The following is a 22372-nucleotide window of genomic DNA, read 5'->3' on the forward strand; positions in this document are numbered from 1 at the left end:
TCTTGGCAAAGCACTACTCGGCACCAACTACAACTTCGCATGCCATCTCTGCTTTCAGCATGCCTGGTATCAATTTGCTTGCTCTTTTGCATCTGGTACAGGTAAAGCTGAGATAAATTTAGAGGCCATAAATTTCTTTAATACCTTGAATTTTATAAAATCAATACAGATTTGAACTTATGTTTGATTCTGAAGATTTCTGTCATAATTTTCATAATTATGTTTGATTTCTGTCATAATTTTCAAGCATCTCAGAAGTTGTCATATTATCTGTGATAGCTAGAAGTATAAATTTCTTTTTTTACTTTCCAGGAAATGCTTCCAGACAGCACACTTTTATTTGGAGGACAGTACTTCTCCTCGAGTAATATCCACACCTTCATCCCCTATTTTTCCAATTTCAGGTAATAGCATAATGTGTGATCATGAGTATCTGGCAGATGTTGAATGAGAAGCAAAATGTTGGAAGGTCTGTCCATGTTGGAATACTTTGCAAATGACTATAATATACTTCAGTAAATATTTGTGTTGCCCAAACGTATTACTGAATTCAGTACGTATTACTGAATGTATCAGGCCCCCAGGTTTATAAGTTGTTCTCAGAAATTTTGAACATTCTTAACCATACACATGATTTGGAAAAATAATTTATAATTTTCAGATGGAATATGTCAAAGAACAAACATTCATGGCAGTAACCTATTAGTTAGGAATGATGCTAAAAAAGAATAATGCTGAGTTTCAGTCATTTCAGCTACTTTAATGGAAACTTAAATAACAAAAAGACTAAATCAAGGCAGTAGGGTGGGTAGGACAAGATTACAAAAATCAGGATAAAGTTTTGGTCCCATCTGACCATTTGAGTTTATGTGAGAAAAAGTTTCTTAAATATATTAAGGAAACATCAACTATTTAATATCAGAACTAGCCTGGTTAACAATATGTGAGAACTGCAGTGTCATTTTGATTAAGACACCCAGCAAACCCTAGAGTTCAGTTCACACTAAGTTCATAGACACTTATTTAATTAATATTGTATAATATTCCAGAATGAAAGTGGTAACAAAAAAGTAGTTAGAAATGAGGAGCCTATGAAAGAAGCACAGATAGAGGGTGAGATCAAGACATGGACAGTCACCAAATCAAGGAAATCAAAAGGAAAAACTCATCCAAATGGTCATTTTACAGAAAGTTTTATAAATGTTCTGGCACTACATATATTATTGCTAAAGACCCAAGTTCTACCTAAAAGTATCTTCTGAAATTTCATGATTTAAAAAATAGAAGAGGGAGAGTTCCAGCCAAGATGGAGGTGTAGGTAGAAACCCTTGGCTTCCTCGCACAACCAAAAGGAGGATAACAACCAATCTAAAATCAGTAAACCACAAGTGCCAGAAAATCAAACTGCATGGAACTCCAACATCCGAGGAATTAAAGAAACAATCAACCAGACCAACCCGACCAGTAAGACAGGTGGACAGAGAGAACCGCAAGGCCGTGGTCCATGTGGGCGGGGCTGCTTGAACAGGAAACTGAGACTCAGAGCTGACTGTTGACTAGGGCAGGGGTTGCCAAAGTGGGAGAAACTCCTGGTCTCACAGGAGAGTTTGTTGGAAAGTGAGGCTAGAGCAGAGCAGGTGAGCTGCATTGCTTCCTCTCTGGCCCCTCTGCCACAGGCAGCCTGCAGCACAATGAAGAGGGTTGCCCTCCCCTGATGAATACCTAAGGCCCCACCCCCTTACAACTTAGCTGGTGTACCCAGACAAATAAATATGACCCAAATGAAAGAAAAGAGCAAAACCTCAGGAAAAAAAATTAAGCGATGAGGAGATAGCCAACCTGTCTAATGGATAACTTAAAGCCGGGAAATCAAAATGCTGGCAGAACTGATTGAGCTTGGTGAAAAAAATTAAAAAACAAATGAAGGATACCCAAAGTGAAATAAAGTAAGATATTCAGGGAACCAATAGTGACAGGACTCAAATCAATTATTTGGAACAGAAGGAAAAAATAAACATCTAACTGGAACAAAATGAAGAAACGAGAATTCAAAAAAGTGAAGAGAGTCTTACAAACCTCTGGGACAACCTGAAGTATTTTGATATCCAAATTATAAGGATGCCAGAAAGAGAAGAACAACAGCAAGAAATTGAAAACTTATTTGAACAAATAATAAAGGAGAACTTCCCTAATCTGGTGAAGGAAATAGACTTCCAGGAAGTACAGGAAGCCCAGAGAGTTCCAAAAAATTTGGACCCAAAGAGGAACACACCAAGGCATGTCGTCATTAAGTTACCCAAGATTAAAGATAAGAAGAGAACCCTAGAAGAAACAAGAGGAAAGGAGAGAGTTACCTACAAAGGAGTGTCCATAAGACTATCAGCAGATTTCTCAAAAGATGCAAGAAGGGCTGGAAAGAAGTCATGAAAGGCAAGGACCTACATATAAGATTACTCTACCCAGCAAAGCTTTCATAATTTAGAATGGAAAGGCAGATAAAGTGCTTCCCAGATAAGATCAAGTTAAAAGAGTTCCTCATCACGAAGCTATTTTTATATGAAATGTGAAAGGGACTTATCTAAGAAAAAGAAGATAAAAAATATGAACAGTGAAATGACAACAAACTCACAACTATCAACAAATGAACCTAAAAGAAAAAAACAAAAACAAAAACTAAGCAAATAACTAGAACAGGAATCGAATCAGAGAAATGAACATCACACAGAGGGATTTCAGTAGGAAGGGGGAAGGGAGGAACGGGGGGGTATAGAGAAGAAGCATAATTAGTAGGCATAAAATAGATGGGGAGAGATAAAAATGATATAGGAAACAGGGGACTCAAAGAACTTATATGTACAACCCATGGACATGAACTATGGGGAATGCTGGAGAGCTGGGGGATGCAGCAGAAGGAGGATAAAGGGAGAAAATTGGGAAAACTGTAATAGCATGATCAATAAAAAATACTTTTAAAAATACAAGAAAAGAGGAGAAAACTATTTTCTTTGTCATTTTCAGTGGCATAGGTATCAAAAATGTTTGGCTTTTTTATCTTTCATCATTCTATGTTGTCAATTGCTACTGTCTTATTTCTATTTTCTAGTTTATATCAAACGTCTGTGTATTTATTTTAGTACAACAGTTTCTCATTAACATATTAGTAATTTTGAGATTGACAGCTCTGTTATCTATTGCATTTTGAGTCCCTTCACTTTCGAATATACCTCTTCTATATACCCCGACAGCATTGGTGTGCAAAGTAACCCTAGTATTATCCAAAATCTAGCACAGGTTATTACTAACGATATACAAAACTTATCCACAATCAGTTCCTTGTTTGGGAAATCCAAAATCCTTGTTCTGCTTCTTAGAGTAGTGATCAAGAGCATCTCCTCTTTTCACCTGCAGCTCTCAGAAGTGCACCCCTGATCCCCCAAATGGGTACATTTTCACATCAGGTCAGAAAATAAAAAGACACGTGGGTCTTACTTGCAGACCAATTCATTAAACTACCAAAATAACCCATGATAAAAAATAATCAATTTGCTTGTGCATAGAAGTTGCCTGTACAGGATAATATCAATGAATAGAAGGACCTGTAGTAGAAGAACCAATGATTTTGATATGACAAATTATTTCTGGATTCTTATCTATTTTATAAATAGGTAAGAACAGCTACATTCAGGCAAGATTCTTCTGTAGGTGTGAAGGTGAAATTACATCTTTGTTTAGTGTCTCTTAAGCTTAACTGGCTAATTCAAGTTTAGTATTCAGGTACAGACATCTAAGAGAGAGAACAGATGGGTTCTATTTTTTTTAATCAACTAATTCTTAGTAACTGATGCTTAAAATATTAAATGGCTTAGATGCTGAACATCTGTTGATGTAAATAACTGTTTCTAGTGAAATGTGTTTGATGTTTCCTTGTCAGAGAAATCACTTGTGAAATTGCATACTGTGAACTAGTAATATGTTTAATTTGAGAAATTCTTTCCAGGAATAAAATAGAGCCTGTTGAAATAACTTGTCCTCTTCACAATTAATTAACAGATCGGATGACTTTGTTTATGTAGCATATTTTCAAGTTAAAATTCTTGAAATATTCAAGATCCAAAATCCCACACATTTTGGACAGCATTTTCAGTGAATAGTCCACATATAAATGTTCCCTATTATTTATAAAGTGAGGGGAAAATGTTTTCAACTATAAAAATCAGACTATTTAACAGTAAGACATTAGCTATACAATTTTATAAAACTGAAATTGCACTGTATATCATGTTAGTCTATGGTAAATTTGATAGCATATTATTTTTGCATTTTCCCTAGAATGCAACTCCCACTCATGTTAGAGAGAGTTACCAATGAAGAGATGCAGTTTGCTGATAAGAAGTGAAGCTTCGGTGATATTTATAATTTAACATTGAGAATTAACTGTTTTCTCTTTACAATAGAAGCAGGAAAGGGATTCTTGGTCAAATTAGAATTTTAAATTGCAGGTTATGATTGATAGTAAATACAGAAAAAATTGGAAATTTGGATTATAAAAATAATTAAACTTTGAAGTTGCTTTAGAAGAAGGAACCTAATAAATCTTTATAAATCAGAAGCATGTTCACTTATGTTGAATTATCCTTTCCAAACTCATTTTTTATTCACTTAGATGATGTTGGAGCAATTCCAATAAAGCACTTTCCAAAGCATGTTGCAGACTTACATGCAAGTAGTGGTTTTACTGAAGAATTTGAGGTATGATTTTACTGTATTTATTTTAAGTAATATAGAAAATAGTAAAGTTGAAAGATTCAGCAGTAGACTATTTCTTGACATAATGACATTGAAGCCATTTTCATTTCTCATGAGACTATTAGTTCCATAACCATTATGTCTTTAGGAGATGTGCAATGGTTATCATATTATTTAAAAAATTGGTCTTCCATTTTAAAAAGCCATGTTGTACTAGTGGAAAAACTTAAAAACATTGTTACTGCTCCATAAAATACAATCTCCATCATTCTTTTAAAAAATAATCTGCATTAGTAACACTGATTCCTTTTAATTTTCTAAATATAATTTACAGTAAACTACAAAGTGTTATGCTTTTCAAAGTATATATAAACTCAGTTATAAATATTGTACCAGTGTAAACACAGAAACATTTATTATACAGGTGTAATAAATATTACACAAAGTAAAATCCCATCTTCTTCTCAAGAAAATATACAGTTCTAAAAAAACATTTAAACTTTTACATTCTGTGAAATTTTTCTAGTAATATCTCTTAAAATTCTCTTATGCAGGACAGAGAAATATTCCCATTCACCTATCAGTTTAGCAGATTTTTCAAAATAAGGTAATTTATTATACTAGGTGATTCCACATTCAACCTTCATCCAGTTCTGGAAGTTGTTTTTATTTCTGTTCATATTACCAGTGAAATCCACTTCCACAACATGAATTAACAAGTAATAAATAGCAGGGCTGGGATTCAAACCTAGGTCTGTGATTTTAAAGTTCATGTCCTTTCTAATCCAGAAAGCTAGGGATCTCCAGCCCACCTCCCCCAACCCTTCCACTCTAGGAAGTATCAGATTGCTTTTCCGTCTTCCCCACCTGAGTCCCCAAATGCTCCTGGGCCCCCTCTTTCAAGCACTTTGGGCTCTGATCCTGATCAGAGGGTGTTCCGCTCTTTCCATTGCACCCAGGAACTGCTTCCCAAGAGTCACATCAACCAAGGTATGTTTAGGGAAGGAAGATGGTATAGATTAGAAAGCTTTTAGAAATCACAGGAAATAGAAATGAAATGTGGTATGGTTTTACTAAATTAAAAATAGTTCATTCATTTAATCTTAAAAGAGACCTCAGTCATGGCTACATTGAACAAGAAAGCAGTGTGAGATAATGACGAAGTCAAGTAGGATAATAGTAAGAATTACATATTTAAAACATCAAATTAATTTTTCTCACCTCAGGAGAGGTTACTGAGTGGTATGGCATTAATTCATAAAGCCTATCAGGTTCACATCAAACAAAATCATAATTGAAAGAGGGAGAATGTGTCAAGGATAGGTCTAATTTCCGAAATATTAAAAGCCATTAAGAAAAATAGACAATTTATAATAATGTTCCTGATAGCCTCTGTGCAAAAACAGATTTATAGCTTTCACAACTATAAAATCTTTTTGAATATTATCAAGCTGTTGTAATAATAAAATTAATAAAATAAAGTCAAAATATGTTTTCTTAGTTCCATTGCTTTTAACTCACAGTCTGAGTCAAGAAAAGTTTTCATTAACTTAATAATTATCTTAATAACTAATAATGCTACACCTCTTAAATGGTTCATATATTAAATAGTGTTTAAATCTAGAATCAGATAACTTGCTGCAAAACAAAAATCCGCAAAAGCTTATTTGGAAATAGGCTGAGCCATTTTCTGATGAATCAGGTTCATATTTGGGTTATATACTTTCTTAAGAATTACAAGGTTTCATTAACTGTGAATTTCAAATTAATATACTTAACAAACATCTCTAAAAAAGATTTAAGTTCACATTAAGAGATAATTGCTACAAGTAATTTTTCTATACCCAGTAAAGTTTAAATTAAAAAAGAGGTACACTAATTAAATATATAGAAAGTAATGCATCTGAATTTTTATTCAAAATAAACTAGAATGTATGATTTAAAAGTTTTTGGAGATTTTTAACATTTTGGCAACCCTAAATCTATTACAAACCACCTAATAGGAACCAGTTTATTCTTTAAAATTACTCAAGATAAATAAAAATATGTATCAATAATTCAGAGTTGCAAATAGTGCTACAGTAATCAAATTATAGTATATTTGGATATTACCAAATCTGACTAATATGATAAACTGTGCCATCAAATATATGGTTTTTCTCATGTGCATTTTAAAAATTTCACCATATTATTATCCCTATGTCCTTTTTTGAAATGTTAACTTTTGCATAATTTTAAAGTTCCACAATTATTTGAATTTTTGATTTGCATGCATCTGTTTGAAACATTCTGTTTTGTTAGTATTGACAAGTGTATTTATTGCATGATCATAGTTTTCCATTGTAAACCTAATATGAACACTTTTTTTTCTCATTTGTCGTGTGCTGTGGAATTTGATTTCTTTACTTTTTTGGCATTCATTCCCTCATTAGACACTGAAAGAGTTTTACCAGGTAAGGCATTCTTTCACTGCATTTTCTTTTAGCCAAGAAATAGTTGTAACATGTAAAATTTTGTGGATAGACTATTTTGTTTGTTTTGTCTTCATTATATTTTAAGGCACTTTATTTAAAAAGATATGTATTAAAATGTTATACGTACAATTTTTTTACAGGAAGTACAGAGCTGTACTGCTGACTTAGGTATTACAGCAGACAGCTCCAATCACCCAGACAATAAGCACAAGAACCGATATATAAATATTGTTGCCTGTAAGTATGTCCTTAACTCAGCCCTGACTTTGTTATCATCGTCTGTGCCTTTCAACATTCTCCTGAAGTCTTCTGAGAACAGACTCACTGTAGCTGTTTCAGGACCTTTATGCCAGGGAATAATATTTGTGTTAGATAATGTATCACATATGTCACTCCAATTTAAATATATTCTGAAATTAAAGACACCTGTTTCTTTTAAATTAAACAAACTAAATTTTAATCCATCCCTTTCTTCAATCCTCATGAACTTGAAATATTTGTGTGCATGTGTGTTTTCTTTTTCTTTTCTTTTATTTTTGTATTGTTGTTCAATTACTATTGTCCCGATTTTCCTGTTGCTCTCTCCTGCTCTGCCCAAACCCTGCTAACCCAGTCAGCCCCCCTCCGTTGTCCATTACCATGGGTCCTTTATACATGTTCCTTGACTAGACCCTTCCCCTTCTTTCTCTATTATCCCTCTTCCCCCTCCCCTCTGGTCACTGTCAGTTTGTTCTTTATTTCCATGTCTCTGGTTATATTTTGCTCATTTGTTTGTTTTGTTCATGAGGTCCACTTATAATGAGATCATTTGGTATTTGTATTTCACCACCTGGCTTATATCACTTAGCATAATACTCTCTAGTTTCATCCATGCTATTGCAAAGGGTAGGTTTCTTTCTGCTGTGTAGTATTCCACTGTGTAAATGTACCACAGCTTTTTGATTCACTCACCTGCTGATGGGCACTTAGGCTGTTTCCAGTACTTGGCTATTATAAATAACAATGCTATGAATATTGAGGTACATAGGTTATTTTGAATTGGTGTTTCAGGATTCTAAGGGTACTAATCCCAGCATTATTGAACACTAGATCAAAAGGCAGTTCCATTTTTTAGTTATTTGAGGAAATTCCACACTGTTTTCTACAATGGCTGCACCAGTCTGCATTCCCACCAACAGTGCACCAAGGTTCCCTTTTCTCCACATCCTCTCCAGCACTTGTTGTTTGTTGATCTTTAATGATGTCCATTATAACCAGTGTGAGTGGTATCTCATTGTGGTTTTAATTTGCCTCTTTCTGATGGCTAGTGATATTGAGCATTCTTTCATATATCTATGGGTCCTCTATATCCACCTTGGAGAAATGTCTGTTCAGGTCCTTTGCCCATTTTTAAATTGGATTGTTTATCTTCCCAGTGTTAAGTCATGAGTTCTTTATATATTTTGGAGATTGAACCCTTGTCTGAAGCATGATTGGCAAATACGTTTTTCAGTATAGTTCTTATGGTTTCTGTCCTTATTTATATTCTATGGTCCTATTTGCACTTGAGATCTACTCACTATTATGTGAATTTATTAACCAAGCAGTATTTTTTTAAACTTTGTTTTTTCCTTCCACCCTTTCCTCCCTCTCTTGCCTTTCTTCCTGGAGTCCTAAAAGGTTTAGTTGGATTCCTTCTTTCAACTTTGTTTTCTTAGCGGTTTCTCTTTTTCTTCTCAATGAACCGTTATCTGGTTCTTTTCCTTGATGCAAGTTTATGTGCGGTTTTTTTTCCTATGAAATTAGCATCTTTTGCCCTAGGTGGTATAGCTCAGTGGATGGAGCACCAGCCTGTGAACCAAAGGGTCACTGGTTTGACTCCCAGTCAGGGCACATGCCTGGCTGGGTTGCAAGCCAGGTCCTCAGTGGGGAGCTCAAGAGAGGCAACCACACATTGATGTTTTTCTTCCTCTTTCTCCCTACTATCCCCTCTGTGTAAAAATAAACAAATAAAATCTTTTAAAAGTTATCATCTTTTTTAATTGAAGTATAATTGACATACATTATATTAGTTTCATGTGTACAACATAACTCAACAATTGCATACAGCATTTCTGGTTTACATCTCTTTCCTCTTATTTTCATTTAATATACCTTCCCCTCCATCTCTTACAGTTCATCTTCACTTCCCCTTCCTGAAACTTCTACTGACATTCCTTTTTATACATTCCATGTGCTTCCCTAGATTCATGTGAACAAGTTGGTTATTGAAATTCTGGTTTCATTCTAGTTTCTGGAAGCCAATGAAGTTTTACTCTTCTCCCTTTTTTTAGCACATTTTCTAGTTTGCTTAGGTGCTGCCTTCCTCTCCACAGGGCTTACTTCAACTTTTATTTTTTTAGTAGAAGGTTCCACTTCATGTTTGTCTTCCTCAACTGAAGCAACCACCCTGGCTGCACATAAAAATTCAGCTGCTTCTTGGAGAGGGTGAAGTTGTTAAACTACAAACTAAGTAGAAAATACCCAGAGGAAACTAAGAGGATGGAGATGATCATTTGTTGAACACAATTATGTGCCTGGCACTGTAAACACATTATTTTGTTTATTCCCTGAAACAACCTGGTAAGATAGGTAATAACAGTCCAACTTTAGAGATGAAGAAAAGCAGAAAAATTACCCAGTGACATCCATCAATATATCTTAGAATCAAAATAGAAAATTAGGTAAGCATAGCCTCATACCCCTTGTTCCATTGCCATATGTGATTTCTGCATGTATCCCTGCCCCTTTGGGAGCTGCTGTTGCCACCGAAGCATTTATATCCCTGTGTATCTCTTTACCTTGTCATGGTTTGATCTGTACTCACTTCTTCATCCTTGAAAAGAACAAAGAGTCTGTCCTGTGAAACCACCAAGTTTCCTTCCTATAACACTTTCCTTTTTCATTCTGTAGGTCCGCCAAATAATTACATTTTCCATAGAACTGAAGTGAATCCCAAACTCCTCATTTCAACATATTTGAAATACCACATTATACAGTGTGTAAGGCACCACAGTTTTTGTTCCCTATACTGACAGGGCAGGACCCAAGTCTGTTGTTGGGCAACCTTTCTCTTGTCCACCTTTGACATAGTTTCTCTTTGAGCTTCTTCCCTTGAAAGAGCCATTTGCTGTAGCCATTCACAGAAACTTCCTAGGTCCTTTCTGCTTCCTTAGCTCCATCAGCTTCATCTTCAGAGCATATATTTTGCTGCCCCTCCTCAGCTCTCTGAGATCCCCATCACTCTTCTCTCCTGCCTGTGCTCTTCCCAGTTCACAGCCCCAGTATCCACCTTTAGATACCCACCTAAGATGCCAAGTTCAGGTTCATCTCAGCAAAAATGTTTATCATCCCAAACCAATGCGAGTTCGTCCTTCATGTCCCCCTACTACTTTTCATCTCTCTCTTGACACCTGAGCATTCTTTTCTGTGTATATGTCCATCCTCAGCTTCTATGCTAGAAAACATTTTGAAGGCAGAAGCTCTTGTTATTTTATCTTTATCTTTGTTACCTCTGTGCCCCAAAAAGCCTACTAAAGTAAATCGTATTTGCATTGATTTTAATTATACTGATAAATTATATATATATATATATATATATATATATATATATATATATAGGAACTTTATGCTGAAAAGTAGTTGGTACTAAAATGAAATATTTTCTTTTTTATTACAGATGATCATAGTAGAGTTAAACTTGCACAACTAGCTGAAAAAGATGGCAAACTGACTGATTACATCAATGCCAATTATGTTGATGTAAGCATGTTTTAACTAAAATATTATGGAAATTATATTAGAATAAGAATGTGTTATACCACTATGTCAAACATATATTAGTATTTAATGCATGTTATATTTGGTACATAGTAATCAATGGTGAGAGATTCCATATCTAAAGGATTTCTGATTGAACAATAGCCAACTTCATGTATTTGGCTTATCTTCTAAATGAGAGAGGAATTCATGCTGGGAATGTATCTTCAAGGTAGCATACATAGATAGATAGAGAGGTGATAGATAGATAGAAAAGTAGGTAGGTAGATGATAGATATAAATATAGATATATTTAGAGAGGTTCATAACCTCTTCAATGAGGGACCATACCACTGCTTATTTTGATTGTCTGAGACCCCCGACACAATGCTGTGTTTATAGCAGATCAATAAATCTTGACTGAAACATTTCCAAGGTGATAGTGGCTAAAACTAATGACTACTAAACCAGTTATCAGCCTTCATAATCTTGAGTATCCCTCAGGATACCCAGCTTCGCAGAATGTTTTAGAACTCTCCAGGGGAAACAGACCACTGTTTTTTCAATGTGGTCAATTGAATGTTAGAAGAACTTTTATTTTCCTGACAGTGACCTCTCAATCTTGCTTCCTTCAGTTTTATTCTTTGTGGGATGCTGATTTCAAAGAAGGGAACACCAAATATAAGTATACAGTGGGTTTATTGTAGGCAACCACTTCATGCTTCTAGAGAAAGCAATATGTATGTCATATTGAACATGGACTGGGGAGTCAGAACTGGCTTTGAATCCCAGCTCTGCCACTGGCTAGATGTGGGAGCTTGGACAGCCACCTAACTCCTCTAAATGTCAGTTTCCTCATCTCCAAATCAGGATGATGCTTCCATTTTGCGTATACCTTATGGATTAGGGACGATGCTTATAAAGCATCTTGGCCAGCAATGCATGCCAGGGGAAGGATAGCAATTCATCATAAGTGTTGCTCAGTTCTACCAAGAAGAGGGCAAGGAGACAACATTAGAGGTTTCCTAACTGTTGTAGACAATTGAGCCCCAATGCCTCAAGCATGTTTCAAAGCAGAACAGTTAGGGACAAGATATTAAGCATGCTACATAGACTTAGATGAAATGTACTTATGCTGAAGGTGCAAAGAATTGTGCACTCTTTTTTCTACAAAAACCCATAGTTAAAGAAGAGTTGCTGTATTTGTTAGTATTATCCAGTCTCTCCAGCTTTGCAAGTTTATTTTTATTGTTTTAGAGAAAAAAATATACAATTTTAAAAACCTAAATTTTAGATGGTTAAAAATGGCGTACAAATTAGTAAGAAATGTTTGTCTGTTTGTTTCTTCAGGGTTACAACAGACCAAAAGCTTACATTGCTGCCCAAGGCCCACTGAAATCCACAGCTGAAGACTTTTGGAGAATGATATGGGAGCATAATGTGGAAGTCATCGTTATGATAACAAACCTCGTGGAGAAAGGAAGGGTGTGTGTATAATCTATTATGACATCCCCAAAGTAATGACCAGAGGTTCTTTAAATTGCCTTTACTAGAGTCAGCATTAGGAAGCAGCAAAAGTTATGAGAGTTCATCAGGATTGCTTTCTAATAAGTATGAGAACTAAAGAAAAAGTGTTAACATTACAAGTCAAAAAATTTCACTATAAATCAAGTTATCTGCTGTTGAAATGCATTCTTCATACTGCAAGAAAAGCCAGTGGGGCTCATTGCAAAGCAATGTAGAGTCAGTGCGATTTTCATTCTGAAGAGCTGTCTTCCAGTGCTGGCGCCACAGACTCGGAGCACCTGATCATACTTTCCGCATCTAAAAGGGAGCTGGACCAGATCATTTCCAGTACCTTTCAGTTCTGTGATTCTATCCCTGGTCTCATCTATAGCCAATGTGCAATTACTTAGAAAGGAAAGAAATATTTGAAACAATGAGAGAGACCATTCCTGTCAGTCTTAGACCTTCACAAATTTCAGGGACTATTCTACATAAAGCATTTGGACATGGAAATAGCATCTTTACTTTCCCCTTTGCAGAGAAAATGTGACCAATATTGGCCTGCTGATGGTAGTGAAGAGTATGGAAACTTTCTGGTCACTCAGAAGAGTGTTCAAATCCTTGCTTATTATACTGTGAGGAATTTTACTCTAAGAAACACAAAGATAAAAAAGGTAAGCCCACAAATAATAGACATACTCATTTGAGTAACACATCTGGTCCATTTTCAAGTAAGTGGATGGTATAACCAAGATAAGGTACAAGTGTTTAATTAAGGCATTAAGAGTTCTTATCATAGCCACACCTCAATCCCACAGGTTCCTTCCAAGTCTCTAACTGCCAGCCATGGCTTTGGAGCAAGATTGGTCTTGGTGTTGATAGTTGCAGTGGATGTGATGCAGGAACAATTCCTACCCCTTTAATAACTGGACACTCAACTAAAAGTAGTAGAGCTTGAAGTAGGGAAAGGGGGAAAAGCCCCAAAACAGTGCGTATTAGTGAGGAAGGTTGTTGGGGAGGGAGAGAAAGATAGAGGGAGAGTCTGAGAGAGGTTGAAAGAATGAGATTCACTGACCCCAGACTAGAAATTCAGGCAGTTTCTGTGTTAAAGACTTGAGGAGAATTCCTTCCTTTTCTGGAAACCTACCTCAGTTTCCTCTTAAGGCCTTCAACTAATTGGGTGAAACACGCTCATATTTGGAGCATAATCTATTTAACTCAAATTATACTGAGTTAAAGTATCAATCACATCTAAAAATATCTTGAGAGCAACACCTGGTATGACTGGTGTCTGACCAAACCATAGGCCACTATAGCCTGGCCATGTTGCCACACAAAATGAAGCATCACAAGTGAATGTACATTTGTGCTTCCTTGTGGACTGCCAACATCAAGCTCTGAATCGTCAGTTGCTGTTTAAGAGCTCTGTGTGTGTTTGTGAGTGTATTCCTGTTACTCACCGTCTGGTCTCTTTCAGGGCTCCCAGAAAGGAAGACCCAATGGGCGTGTGGTCACGCAATACCACTACACACAGTGGCCTGACATGGGAGTGCCAGAGTACTCGCTGCCCGTGCTGACCTTCGTGAGAAAGGCGGCCCATGCCAAGCGCTACGCAGTGGGGCCTGTCGTTGTCCACTGCAGGTGAGATTCACAGACGGGTTTCTAACCCCTGGAATTGCTTAGGCAAATAACAAGGGAAGCAATGGCGCCAAGATTTTGCCAAAATGGGAATGATTTCGTGAAGTATTCTCATGCGGAGAATGAATTTCCACACCCTTTTCATAAATATTGATCACTAGGAAATGCATATGACAGACTTCAAATTCGATTGTGGAATATTTCAAAGCAACAGATATTTTTATGATGTTTATTGTCTTATTTGATTGTTCAATTGGGTTTCAACTTATTAACTATGTGAAGCAGGCAGAACAGTGTTTTACCATTAAACAGTTATTACAGTACAGGGGTCGGCAACAGTAGGCTTACAGTTGTGAGTATGTAAAACACAATTTATTCTTGTATTATTATTTATGAATTATTTTATTACTTTCCATATGAACAACTGTGAACCTACTTTTGCCCAACCTGTGTATTGGCATGGGATAAAAATGGTTGAGGAGCAACCCCTGTTCCTGGGATTTAATAGTCTCTTGTGGAGTTATTATACCAGGTCGACATTAGAGAAAACACAGCACACTGAGTGTGAGAATTTGATATAATACTTTTATGTTCTTTAAAAACAGCTTGGGATGTAAAACCTTTTCTCATTTTCCTGATATCTTTCTAATTATTGAATGTGATGTCAACTAATCCTTGCCCAAGAATTTTAATTCCCAAGGCTAGATTGATGGTAAGAAACAATGATATGTCAGAGACAGAGGAAACGATGTTAGAGGATTCAGGTAATATATTTCAGTTAAAATCAAGGTAGCAGTTACCATTTACTGCATGTTGACTCCATACCAAGCTTCATGACCACACAAATCACATTCATTTCTATGTGCAGTGTTTTTGTAAAGCCGTGTCTGTGTTTCTGTACAAGCAGGTATTTTCCTTTGATACACAGCTTACCTGACATATTCTAATTGCCTATCTCAGGAGTTATCATCAGACAAATTTTGAGAGACCTATTTTGAGTTTTTTAATCTGTCAGCCTGAAGAGAAGCTGAGGGAAATGGGAAGATGCAAGAAAACTAGCCCCGAAGGTCAGGGATTGTTTCTGAGCAAATGGAGAAAGAACAGGGTATTGTGCAGAGCAGGTGCTTATTTTCCACTCTAGCACTTTCTACTTGTCAGAGCCTCTGAAAAGAATCCCTGCCTCTGAATTCTGTCCCTTTGGTAGAGTCTTTGAAGAAGTCAGTAGATAATGGCCCTTTAGAAATGACTGAAGTTATTCTTTATACCACACGATCTCACTGAAATGATATTTTCAGCTGCAAGCCTTATCAAATTTTTTTCTCCTGTGAATGTGGAAAGCTTTACAAACATGCCTACCTGGCCATACAGACCCAGGGACCTTTCCTTTTCAGAATTTGGTGAAGCTGGCACTTCAGTTTTTCTCTGATTATTGTCTATTTGCTATGCTCTGACAAATAACATTCTCATTGTATAAAATAAAACAAATAATAAATGTAATTATTGATTTAAAAATTCCCAACAGAAATAGTCAGGTTGTTTTGCATTTTGACAGGTGACAAAAAAAATTTTAAGCAAAGGTTTTCTTATTTGAAGCATTATGCTTAACAACTAAATTGCTTATAGTTTGGAATTGCTAATTTTTTGTTATGAGGCTCATTTGCTTCATCTTCAGGAAAAAAGTAATTTATGACACAGCTTGTAGTGACCTATTTTAAAAGTTATTCTATGCTTGACATTGAAATAATCTTTTCTTTATGTTTTCTTTAGTGCTGGAGTTGGAAGAACAGGCACATATATTGTGCTAGACAGTATGTTGCAGCAAATTCAACATGAAGGCACAGTCAACGTGTTTGGTTTCCTAAAACACATTCGTTCACAAAGAAATTATTTGGTGCAAACGGAGGTATGACAAAAGGGATATTATTCAGCTAAGAGTTGTAAGGTCACTAAAACACTAAAGCTGGATAGACCAGAGTTTGTATCAGCAGGCGAATTAGTTTGGTAGGGCTGCCATAATAGTGTACTACAAACTTGGTGGTTTAAAAACCACATGTCTGTATTGCTTCATAGTTCTGGGGAAAGAAGTCCAAAGTCGAGGTGTTGGCAGGGTCCTGCTGCCTCTGAAACCTCTAGAGAAAGATCCTTTATTATCTCTTCAAGCTTCTGGTGCCAGTGTGGTATTATGAAGGAGCAACAAAATTTTATTCTCCGCCTTTGTCATCAAACAGCTGTTCTCCCTCTGTCTGTATCCAAATTTCCCTCTTATAAGGACACCAGTCACTGTCTCTCTAACTAATTATATCTTCAATGACTGTACTGATAAGGTCACATTCTGAGGTAGCAGTGGTTAGGGCTTCAACAGATCTTCTGGGGCACAAAATAAACCCATAACAGTTAATCACATATAAGTCATGGATAGGCCAGCTAAATCTTGTCTATTTTGTGACTAAATGGAAAATATATTTAAAATAACACTGGTGACAAAAGAGATTTAGAAAATGGGTAAGTGGGTCAATTATCACTCATTTCTGCTGGGAAAAATCCTCTTTTGTTCTGCATATCGTGAGTGAATGGATTCATTTTCATATTTTTAAAATATGAATTATTCTAAGATTCTATCCCTTTTAAGCCCATTCCTTTTCCCCATCTGTGACACAGGACAAAGTCTACATGTCTGTATTTGTTTTCACTATGTCCAAGTAAAAATTAATGTAAATTGAAAATTATGTGTGCAACTTGAAAGTTACTAGAAACATATGGTTGATTTTAAAACAAAACCAAATTTCATTGCATGAAGGAAATGCCATACTAGTCACATAAGGCCAGAGAAGAGTCCTGTATGTAAAAAGAGAAGATAATTCTTAAAAACTGTACAGGTAATTGAGCTAAGTTTTACATGACTGGCTAACAGGAGGACTGGAATGGGCCGAGGGGAAGACCCGCCCAGGTGTAGAGGGCCGGAAGTCCTCACGCACAGTGTGGAAGTGTGCCTCGGGTTGAAGGATGGGCAGGAAGGTGTTGCTCTGCCTCCCTAAACCTTCCTGCCTCCTTCCCACAAGTGCCAACCCACCAGAAATAAAGAGATGAGGAATAAAGAGAGCTGTGTTCTGTCTACACTGCCTCCCTCCCTCCACCCGACTTCCTGCCAGGCCTGATAAGCAATCTTTGATGGGTTTCTCTCTACCCTGTGTAAAAGTTTCTGCGCATCAGTGGCAGGTACTGCTTTTATACCTAAATACACACAAGAAACACCTGAAGCAGTATCCTTTACTGTCTTTGTTTTATCAGGAACAGTATGTCTTCATTCATGATGCACTGGTTGAGGCCATACTTAGCAAGGAGACCGAAGTGCCAGACAGTCACATTCACGCCTATGTCAATGCGCTCCTCATTCCTGGACCCACAGGCAAAACAAAGCTTGAGAAACAATTCAAGGTGAGTCCTCTCAGAAGCCTCTTGGGTGTTATTGCAGAATTGAATGAGCCTGCCTCTTCGCATTGAGTCGACAAGGCCATGTGGATGGGTTGAGAGCACTGTTGGCACAGTGGCTTGTATTGTTCTTTACAACAGGCAACCAGGCCAAGCCACATGGTAAATTTCAAGGAGAACCTTAATTCTGAGTGGCTAGAAGAAAAGTTCTCAGAAACCCTAGAATAACTTTGTAAATGCAGACTTGGTCTTGGAAAGGAGGGCACAGAGCCTAACAGAATGAACAGACAGAACTTATCATACAGACTGTACAAGTGCTTTTTTTACTTTGAAAAACCCAGACCACTCAAGCCTGAGTGCTATGGCTCAGGCTGTTTGCGCTGCTCTTTAGAAAAATCTCCCTCACTTGAAGCCCCTGAACTAGAATAGGCCACACCACAATAAGAGCTTCTTCAACCCTGTTTCTCCCACTCACCCTGGCACAAGGCAGTGAACTAGTGGGGAGGGCGTGTTTTGGGGTGTTGTTCTTGTTCAACAACACTCCTCCTGCAACCCAGCTCTTTTTTTGACTTCCAGTAATCAGTCAGCAAAGAATTCAGACAGCAGATGTGACCAGGTTGCAGAGAAGAGGCTTCCAGTGGAATGGAGGCTGTTATTTTGCTCCATGTTATTCCTGTACTAACCTCTTCCTCCCCAGAAACAGGGCCAATGTCTGAAGAAGACATTGGGAAGACCTTGACCTAGGAAGACCTAGGAAGAAGTAGGAAGACCTTGGAAAAGTCCAGGAGAGTTAGTTAACAAACTCTGCAATTTCAGTTTTTTTTCTCTCTGTTTCCCGAGCCCACAACAGAGATGTTATAACTATTCATTGTCTCTGACATTTTGCCACCCTAATCAGCACCCTTTGTGCTTTGGAGGAGTGACAGGAAGACCAGGGGAGAATGCTGAGCTTAGAACCTGCTGTCAGGGAAACATAAATGTTTTACTCAGCCATGCTTACATGAGTTGTAACGGATCACTTTAGGAAGGAAAATGTGTACACTGAGGTTTCCAGAAACAGATAATAAGGAAAAATAAAATGTTAACATTAAGTTTTTTGGATAGCTGTTCCCCAAATTAAAAAATATATGTAAATCACCCACCTTCAACAGATTTCTTATTTAAATATGATTTACCCCCTGCACAATTACATAAGTGGATTGATACAGCTTACACTGGATAATCCAGCATCAAATGCAAATATCCATTATGATGTCAGAGTATAATTAAAAAGAGATGCATTTGACTCTGTTTTCTGTTAACATGATAACTAGGAAAATGTAAGTGTATGTGTGTGTGTATACACCTTTTATTAAGTATAAAAATGTATTTAAAAGGTATTTATGATAGTTTATTCATAAAAATTCTTTTGAAATAAATTGCATGTCTATTTATTCAACAAATACTTACTAGACACCTATCACATGCCAGGCTTTGTGTTTATAGTAATTTTAAAATTTTCATAGGCAAAAAAGAGCCAAAAAATCCAAAGCAATACTAAAAATGAGGAATAGAAATTTATTTTACTGCATGTGGTAGACATTATGCAGATGTAATAATTAGTACTTAAAAACAGACAAATAATCAAGAGAAACCATACCCATGTGGAAATTGTTGTGTGACTGATATGATATTACAAATTAGTAAGGAAAGGATGAACTGATCAATAAATAATATTGAAACAACTTCAATGTGGAAACAAGTAAAATTAAGTCCCTAACATACATGAAACACAAAAATTATTCAGTATAGATTTTATGTACCTCAGGGTGAAAACAAAGTTTTATAACTATTACAGGAAAATACCTTCAAAGGCCTCCAGGGTAAAGAAGGACTTTTTAAATAAAAACCAATTTACAAAAATCTTAAAGGAAAACTTAATAAATTGGGTGTAAATATCTGTATGATTAAAGAGGACAAAGTAATTTCCAACAGACTATACATTTACATTCAAAATATAAAACCCCTCTACAAATCAATAAATGACAGTGAGGAAGAAATATGAAAAGGCAGTCATCAAAGAAGAAATATAAATGGCTGATGACACAAAAATTCCCCATCCTACAATATAATTACAGAAGTGCAAATCAAAGCCATGATTTTGAAAACAGCACTTTTCATCTGTCAGACTGTCAATACTTAATTCTCTATATGAACTCTCACATGTGTGCACATTCAGAAGCATACATTGCTACAAAGTTTGACATAGCAAAACATTGGACATAACCTGAACATTCAGTAATTGAAGAATAAGTAAATAGAAAGTAGATTACTCATGTGCTGGAGAGAGCACACCCATAGAGGAAGCCATGAGGAAAACCTTTCCAAAGCTTGAAGTCAAACTAGAGAGCAAATTTTCTCTGCTTCTTTCATCTTTCCTAGTGTAAAACATAGATGTGCCAGGGAGTTCCTGAAAACAAGGTTTGGTTCAAGGCATTCTTGAAAGTCAGATATATTTATATTCAATATCTTACCTTGGTTGGGCAGTATGTGTATGTACATGAGTGTGTGTGTATGATAGAATAACTTTAATAAAATAATCTATAATTTTTCTTGACTTCTTTCAGCTCCTGAGTCAATCAAATATTCAACAGAGTGACTATTCTACAGCCCTAAAGCAATGCAACAGGGAAAAGAACAGAACTTCTTCTATCATTCCTGGTAGGTTATGTTAAATCTTGAAAAAAAGAACACTTTTTTTCATTTACAATGGAAGCCTTGTAAGTAATTTGACATTATTGGTACATTTTAGGACAAAAGCAATATACTCATATTCAAGTAATTATGCCAGAGAATGTGACTTTTAAGTAGTACTCTCAACCCCTGATGTCTCACCTAAAATTGCAAAATACATAGTAAAATTAGCTTAAAGATCATAGACACTCCATACAAGAAACATAGCTGCTTTTTTTTTTTTTTGCAAATTAGGGGTGGAGGGAGGAGTCGTAGCCCTGTGAGCACGGTTGTTTATCATGAATGTTCTGTGTTGCAGTGGAAAGGTCAAGGGTTGGCATTTCGTCCCTGAGTGGGGAAGGCACAGACTACATCAATGCCTCCTATGTCATGGTAAGTCAGAGAAGTCACTGGGGAGATGGCCTGACAGCTTGTTACCAGAACTAAAGCCAGGATGAGCTGCCTGACTCAGTGACTACAGACATGCACAGCCATGCTGGAGGATGGAAGTCAAGTCTGATGCCCCACCACCATAGTAGCCACAGATAACAGCATTCCTTGATGCTTTTATGCTTGCAGGGATTAGAGACACCTGCAAATAAGTGCATGCAGGCACCAAACACTGTTCAGCAATGATGAGTAGTCATAAAACATACACTGACCCATCAAAGACAGGGTGTCTGAACACCAACAGTGCCCTGTTGCCAGAGGTGTGAAATTTGGCACTCTGCCATTGGGACTTCTGGAAATTGAGAAATATAACCCTTTTCTAGATTTCCACTCTATCTAGTAGAGGAGACAAGGTCCACAAGTCATTTTGATAAGTCTTTTCCTAGAGCTGAAAGCTGTATAAACTTGACCACAACTCTTCTTAAACTTCTGTTTAATCATCTGTAAAATGTGTGTTACATTTTCTATCCCATGGTACTGCTGAAAGGCATAACTGACTTAAGAGAAAGAAAATGCTTAGTGCTATAACTGGCATATAGCAAATGCCCCTAAACATTGACTAGAGTAATCACATTATTATTTATCACACAATGTAAAACTAAAAAGACTGCCATAGACTTCCATTTGTGATGGAGGTATACGTAAGCATGCCTTGCCTCCTCATGCAACTATAGCAAAAATTACAACTAGACTCCAAAACAAATAACACTCAGAATTGTCAGGAAACTGTGTTGAGTGGAAGTCTGACAAACGAGAAATTAAAGAAGCTACATTCATCTGGATGGGCCAAAGAAAGATGCTACTAGGAAAGGAAGTCAAAGCAGCTCTACCTAATTCACAGAAACAAACACAGGGAGGCTGCCAAAATGAGGAGACAAACAAATATGGCCCAAACGAAAAAGCAGAACAAAACTCCAGAAAAAAAAAAACTAAACAAAACGGAGACAAGCAACCTATCATATGCAATGTTAAAAACACTGGTGATCAGGATGCTCCAGGAACTCATTGGGTACATCAACAGCATAAAATAGACCCAGGGAAAAATGAAGGTTATGTAAAGTGAAATAGAGAAAAATCTATAGGAAACCAGCTGTGAAGAAGAAGAATCCAAGGATAAAATCAATGATTTGGAACGCAAGGCAGAAAAAGGCATTCCATCAGAACAGCAAGAAGAAAAAAGGATTCAAAAAATCAAGGATAGCCTAAAGAGCTTCTGGGACATCTTTAAAGATAGCAACATCTGAATCACAAGTATGCCAGAGGAGAAGAGGAAGAGCAAGAAATTGAAAACTTATATTTGAAAACATAATGAAGGACAACTTCCCCAATCTGGCAAAGAAAATAGACTTCCAGGAAGTCCACAAAGTTCAGAGAGTTCCAAAGAAGTTGGACCCAAGGAATCATGCACCAAGGCACATCATAATTACATTACCCAAGATTAAAGATAAGGAGAGAATCTTAAAAGCAGCAAGAAAAATCAGACAATTACCTACAAAAGAGTTCCCATAAGACTGTCAGCTGATTTCTCAAAAGAAACTTTGCAGGCTACAAGGGACTTGGAAGAAGCATTCAAAGAGATGAAAAGCAAGAACCTACAACCTAGATTACTCTATTCAGCAAAGCTATCATTTAGAATGGAA

The 22372-nt window shown here is 36.6% G+C and overlaps 1 protein-coding gene across 3 annotated transcripts in view; it reads left to right on the forward strand.

The window, feature by feature from the left end:
* PTPRZ1 (protein tyrosine phosphatase receptor type Z1) overlaps positions 1–22372 on the forward strand; it is a 187676-nt gene that overhangs the window by 153901 nt on the left and 11403 nt on the right. For 2 of the 3 annotated variants that reach the window (XM_053669973.1, XM_053669974.1), the window contains exons 14-25: positions 313–404; positions 4664–4749; positions 7179–7199; positions 7361–7457; positions 10918–11000; positions 12348–12482; positions 13043–13177; positions 13981–14144; positions 15909–16044; positions 17430–17576; positions 20177–20270; positions 20602–20675. In XM_053669973.1, the coding sequence (XP_053525948.1) occupies positions 313–404; positions 4664–4749; positions 7179–7199; positions 7361–7457; positions 10918–11000; positions 12348–12482; positions 13043–13177; positions 13981–14144; positions 15909–16044; positions 17430–17576; positions 20177–20270; positions 20602–20675 (1264 nt within the window). The remainder of the gene's footprint in view (positions 1–312; positions 405–4663; positions 4750–7178; positions 7200–7360; positions 7458–10917; positions 11001–12347; positions 12483–13042; positions 13178–13980; positions 14145–15908; positions 16045–17429; positions 17577–20176; positions 20271–20601; positions 20676–22372) is intronic. The other variant, XM_053669975.1, reaches the window with a different exon arrangement.

Source organism: Artibeus jamaicensis, unplaced genomic scaffold (genome assembly GCF_021234435.1).
Source record: "Artibeus jamaicensis isolate MK-2021 breed Jamaican fruit bat unplaced genomic scaffold, CSHL_Jam_final contig_540, whole genome shotgun sequence".
NCBI classification, from domain to species: domain Eukaryota; kingdom Metazoa; phylum Chordata; class Mammalia; order Chiroptera; family Phyllostomidae; genus Artibeus; species Artibeus jamaicensis.